Here is a 6494-nt window from a genome sequence, read left to right as displayed (position 1 = left end):
GGAAGGGGTTTTTGTAGATGTAGAAGGTCTAATTATTTCTTATTCCAAAGATACGCACCTGTATGTACATCACATTGAATTTCTTCTTCTGAATTTAGAGGCAGGAACTTACAAGTATAGAAAACTGTGCATAAACATATACTATAACATAAACTTTATGCTTTACAATAGAAAAAAACCTTTCTCTGGTAGTTTGTGTTGATCCACTATAGTATGTATGTATCCGTGGTTTCTGTTTTATATGAATTCGTTTTTCAGGCTGCCTTGGCTGTCTAGAATGGACATGGTTTTCCTTCTTTTCCTTTACATCAAGGTTTTAGAAGTTTAAGAAGTGTTTTATACTGGCTCAAGGGATAACTGAACCCTTAACCCTGCTCAATATAGCCTGCAGCATGTCTATACCTTGCACCTTCTCCACATTTATCCAAGTGATCTTTGCACCTCTTTATGTGTGAAAAGGGCAGTGAAAACATTAGAGTTCACATAGTGTCACTGTGAGGTATAAAAGTTCTGTCCATATTTGAGGGTGTAAGTGATTTTACTATGTACAAATGTCATATTGTCCTATATTTTCATATGCTGCAGTACTACCTGGAAGTGACATACTGGTTTAGGCATTAGCAAAACTGTGTGAAGAGAAGGAATATACAAGTCTTTAAACAAGTCTTTGTTTAAAGAGCTATACAAAAGCAGACTATGTTCAAGGCTCATGGACATTTTACAAGAATTTCTGAAGACTCCGTATACTTGTCAGTGAGTGTTTTATATAGTCTGCATGTACATGTACTGTATCTAAGTGTCATTGCCTGAATGTGATAAAAGCAGTCACAGCTTGGCAAAGAATGTCAGACCTTGCTAATGGAGTGAGTTTAAGGTGATAAAAAGCCATGTTTTGAGTCATTCATATACCTGTAGAAATAGGTATATTGTACACATATAAATTAAATAAAAAGGCAATATGTTAAATGGGCAAAAAATACTAATTTCTTGCGATCATCTCTGTATTTCCTATTTAGTCTTTGTTTATATTTTAATGAGGTGCAAGTAAATGAACGTTATTACAGTGGCCGAGGGAGCTCAATGTACTACAACTTAAAAAAAACACAGATGAACAAAAACATTTAAATAAAGAAAACATCCTAACCGCTTTGACAATACATACATATGTTGCATTCAGAAAAAAAGCAAATAAATGAAATAAAGAAACAGAGAAACATAATTTGACGCTACGCAGTATACACGAATACAAATACTGAAAATGACAGAAATACTGTCATAATAAACTGATCAACAAGCTAGTAATTACTGTAGTAAAATGCTAATGCTGTATAGCCTATACCTCCAAAACTAGTGATCAAAATAAATAACCAGAAACCATACAAAGAGAGACAGACAAAGAGGGAGAAAAAAAGACTGCTGTTTAGCTGTATCCTTTCTAATAGAGACCCAGAACACAGCAAGTCATCAATATCATAAGCAATGTTTATGTAAGTATCACCTGGAGAGTATCTGGCCTCTATCCTCTATCCAGCCCTTGATAGCATCCACATCAATATCACCACATGACTCCTCCAATATCACCAAATGCCTTCCACTTCAAATCTGCTTACTGTAACAGACATGCAGGCATGCACGCATACAGTGACACCTTCCATCACCATGCGGATAAGAACGCTTTGTTATCTGTGGCCTATTTATAGCGCTCAACTTTTACAGGCAAGTGAACTAATACATAAGGCATTACTGCATGGAAGGATCGGGTGTGGTCGATGAATGATGATACCTTTAGAAATAAAGGTTTTGATTGTTTCATTACATTTGTAGTATTTTTGCAGATTTGGTTAATGGATAGGTTAGTTCAAGTCTGTCTTAAAACAATACTAACATGCCTATATGTACATTGAAAGAGTTTTTGTTTGCTGTAAGTGCCCCTTCTCTGCATGATGATGATGGTGATGATGAAGGGATGCCTACCGTAACCCACTTCAATGTAAGAGATACAGGACAAAACCCATAGTCCTTGTTCTGTGCTGTGAGCTAAGATGAGGCTTCAGCAGTCAAAATCACAAGTCTGAGTTTAGATTGGTGTCATCTAAAGCTTTTTAGTACAAAATTCTCTGTAACTTTGGGAAATCCCCACTTGATTGATTAATCAAATGGAGACTGCTGAAGCCTCATCTTAGCTTCGGCTGAACATCTACGGTTCGAGTCTGGCCGGGGGACCTGTGTTGCATGTCTTACCTTTTCTGTTTTTTGTTGCTCTTCAATGTCGATTGTCAAATAAAGACAAAATTCCAAAAAATAAACAATAACAACGACTAAAAAAAGACTTTGGAATGTACAGTACAGGGTAAAGGTTTTAGGCACTTTAGATGTTACGATTCTACATCACGCAATACCATCAGGGAGGTGTCTGATTGGTCCTAAATGTATTGTGCAGCATGAAAACGACCCCAAACATACAGTCAGAGTCATAAACAACTATCTTTAGTGACAAGAAGAACAAGGTGTTTTACAACAGATGGTATGGCCTCTGCAGAGTCCTGATCTCAACATCATGGAGTCAGTCTGTGTATAAAGAGACAGAAGCAGCTGAGAACCTAAATCCACAGAAGTTCTCCAAGATGCTCGGAACAACCTTCCTGCCCAGCACTGTACCTTGAAAAACTGTGTGCATGTGTATTGAGGAGAACTGGTGCTGTTTTAAATGCAAAGTTCTGTTTACTGAATTTGGTATGAAGTTAATTGATAAATAAAAAGAATGCATGCCATTATTTTGAAAGCATCCTGATTATACTTGAGTGCCTAAAACCTTTGCACAGTAATATTATTTACTGATAAATGTTGGGGAAATACAGAGCTGTTGAAAACCTAATTAACCATTAAGCTGGGATGATTGTAACCACACTGAGTACACTGTCACGATACAGCAGATGCACATATCCTCGTATTTCAATAAATAAGTATAGATAAATAATAGATACTAATAATGATAATGTTAGGAACATGGAAAAACTGAAGACATATTTTTCTTTTTGAATTTTCTGAAACTGTATAATTTGTCAGATACTAATGACGAGTCCTAAAGTTGAAGATCCCACAATCTATTAAATAAACCACAACAATATTATTTCCACATCTACTGTGGCACCGTAAATAATCCCTGTTAAAATTTATTGGTGTCAGCATTCTGTGACCACTAATGCAGATAAAGTTTCAATATTTATTTTTCACATAAATAATCACACTCATGCTCTTAAAAAACCCCTGAATACTTGAGGGAGGCATGATAAATTTAGTTTCCATGTGAGAGAGTAAAAACAACTTTGACAGCAGCGATGTTTTAACAGGGCAAGTGAATTTTGGCACCACCAAAGGCACTTTCCTATATTTCTTTTTCAGAGGTGTACATACAACCTAGCTTAATCAAGGCTGCTGCGCACAAAGGGGGTATTTGTTTAATCATTTTGGCACTGACAGAGGTATGCACAGACAAGCTGGACTCCATTCATACAGCCAACGCTTGTGTGTTGTCAGTGCACATGTGCCACGGGATCTTAAGCAACGATCAGGCTCATATGTATCACAAATATAGATCACAGATGTAGATAGGAGCCCCACCATGCAATGCTTTAAAAAACCGGCAGTAAAATCTTAAAATCTATTCTTTAACTCACACTTAACCAGTGATGGGCATCAAGGTCTGGTGTGATTTGGTCACATCTCTTAGAACGTTTAAAAGCCTGGAACCAGGGTTTTGTATTAGTTGGAGCCTTAAGATTCACCTGCTAAGACCTGAATAAAGTACATTGCAGAAAAAGCGAGGATGACCTACTCCAGATCAGCAAATTAAAGGAATGACCTAATCTTGGTTAAATGTCTAAGCTGAAAAAACCAAGACTGCACCACTTTAGTCGACAACTCTGAATCAAAAATGACACCATCTTTTTTAATATTAGATAAGGCACACACAATAGATGTTAGTGTGTTAATAATGCTAGTGCTGGGGCCAGAGGGGTTGATTATAATCATTTCTGATTTGGAGTCATTCAACTGCAGAAAATTTTGGACATCCAATTCTTAATTTCAGCAAGGCAGAACATAATAAAAGACTTTTTCAGGACATACAGTTGTGTATCATCCACATAGCAATGAAAATCAATGTTAGGTATTTGCATGATTTGCTCTGCTTGTCACTGATGCCAACAGTTTCAGATGTCTAATCAAGACATGTTGGTCCACTGTGTCAAAGGCTGAGCTGAAGTCAAGGAGAATTAAAACGGAGTACAGGCCTGTGTTGGCTTCAAGCAGTAGGTGATCCTAACCAGAGCACTCTGTAGAGAGTGAAAACCAGATTGAAATGTTTAAAAAAAATTGATGTTTGTTCATAAAAGATATCAATTGTGTGGAGACAGTTCTTTTTCTAAAATCTTGGATAAAAATGGCAACTTAGAAATGGGTCTAAAATTATTTAAAACACAGGAAACCAGAGAGAGTTTTTTTTTGTTTATGGGTGTATTTTTCCATCATTCCTGTATGGGTGACTTTAAGTAAAGTAGCAGCCAGCTGGATTGCAGTTGTCTGAGAAATCCTTGTAGCCATTGATCCCAGATTACATTTCACTCACTCTGGATGCCCGTTTGATCAAGTAATAGGACAGACAACACTTTTGAGGTACAGTATCTGCCCTGCAGTCATTCAGTATGAAGCTGTCATTTATGTTATTTGCAACACAGTCACCCATAAAAGTCTAACCCTTACCTGTCAGACACAGCCTTAAAAGTGCAGTGCCATAATGACTTGCAGTAAAAAATAGCTACTCACTCAATGTCAGCGCAGTTTCCACTTTTACAGTATGCCCGCAGCCTTTGAGCAAAAGAGAAACCATGAGAGGAACCTGATCCCTGTTGACACAGTGTTTAAATGACAGTATTCCACAAACATGGAGGCAGTGGGCTTTCTCTTGGGACTTGTACAATCCCACAGCTCCTGTGTACAGTTTAAATAGCTTGTAGATGATTAGAAGGATCAAATGGCCAAGGGATAAAACCACAAAGGGGTGCTCTGCTCCGTGTGAAAACATTAAGGTGCTCATTATGATTACTTACGACCTGTTGACTCACTAAAATTGCTGTGAAATTGGCCATACTGTTGAGGAATGCTGCGCCCAGACAGACAGTAATTGCATTTCCTGTTAATCTCTGAGTTTTTCTCTCTCTCTCTTTCCCTCTCTGTCTTTCTATGTGTGTGTATGTGTGTGTGACTGAACACCTATTTCAGCTGCCCTAGATCATTGAGTGTATAACCGAACTCACCGTTAAATAGTCAGAAGAAATGAATCAATATTGCACACATTACACTCGAATCAGGTTTTCATTTCTCGATAGGTATGGAATGTTTTTCATTATATTTTTATCATCATCATAAAAAACAGCTATGCCTAGACCTCACAAATTGACCTGACCCTATTAGGTTTAACTCAACTTTACAGAATTTTCTGATGCCATTGATTGCCACTGGAGCATTCACCTCAAGAAAAGTGATTTGAAAGCAGAGTACGGTGGTGTATGTACACATATGGCTCATATAAAAAGCTACTGCTGATGGGAAATGCAACTCCAGAAAATGGTTGACTGCATCAAGGCATTCTAATGGTACTGAGCTGAGAGAACAAGCTCACTCCTCCGTGTCCTGTTCGATATAACAGGGGTTTGGATGTATGCCATCACAAGGGGCTTGGCAGGATGCAGTGACTCGCTGAGGTTTGAAACCCCATTAAAAATTGTCACTTTATTTTAAGCAGCTGCCACACTTGTGAGTCCCACATCCTTCTGGAAAACCAATCAGAGCCCCAAAGCTGACTGGGGATTGGCCAAACGACATTCATACTATGATTGTCTGAGTTGTTAAAGATTGTTTCCCCTAGATGACTTTAGGGTAATGAAGCCCTTTAATTTTCTCGTCAGCTGAATTAAAGGCGTCTGTCCGGCGTGTTGTGTCTTGAGACGCTGGGAAGATTATTTATGAATCTTTCACTGCATACCTGACTAAACCATGATGGCTGTGTGTGTCGGCCAACTCTTAATCCCTACTAGATTTAGTAAATTTGCTACAGCTTGACAGCTTGACACTTTATAGCATGAACTGCATTTTCGTTGCCCACTGGAAGATACTTATCGGTGTCTTCTTGTCGTGTATCTGTCCACACTGTACATTTTTACTCAGTAATTGTTTTATGGACATGTCTGCTTTATAGATAATACAGAGAGGATTTACAGAGAAGAGGATAAAGCAGGACAAAGGATGGGACCTGGACACAAATCAGTATATGCCAGGCCTGTGAGCGTGCAGGGGACCAATAGTACATCGTGTGAACGAGGTCAGTGCCATAAGTGTATGAAGATCATCAATCATCCAGGGGAGAGCCAACCCTTTAACCAGACAAGAACATTGATAATGGATGATTTTTCAAAACCTTGTTCAGTTAGATTTTT

General features: G+C 38.1%; 1 protein-coding gene across 4 annotated transcripts in view; it reads left to right on the top strand.

Annotated features, from left to right (window-relative positions):
* runx2b (RUNX family transcription factor 2b) overlaps nt 1-6494 on the top strand; it is a 119829-nt gene that overhangs the window by 3443 nt on the left and 109892 nt on the right. The window contains exon 3 of one of the 4 annotated variants that reach the window (XM_067571715.1): nt 6257-6379. The exons of 2 other annotated variants lie outside the window; for them this stretch is intronic. In XM_067571715.1, coding sequence (XP_067427816.1) covers nt 6304-6379 — 76 coding nt within the window. In that variant the 5' untranslated portion in view covers nt 6257-6303. Of the gene's footprint in view, nt 1-6256; nt 6380-6494 lie in introns of those variants that run through there. One more of the 4 variants, XM_067571714.1, reaches the window with a different exon arrangement.

This window comes from Thunnus thynnus, chromosome 18, assembly GCF_963924715.1.
Source record: "Thunnus thynnus chromosome 18, fThuThy2.1, whole genome shotgun sequence".
Taxonomy (NCBI): domain Eukaryota; kingdom Metazoa; phylum Chordata; class Actinopteri; order Scombriformes; family Scombridae; genus Thunnus; species Thunnus thynnus.
Note: the sequence above shows the minus strand (reverse complement) of the source record. Positions and strands in the feature narration are given on the sequence as shown.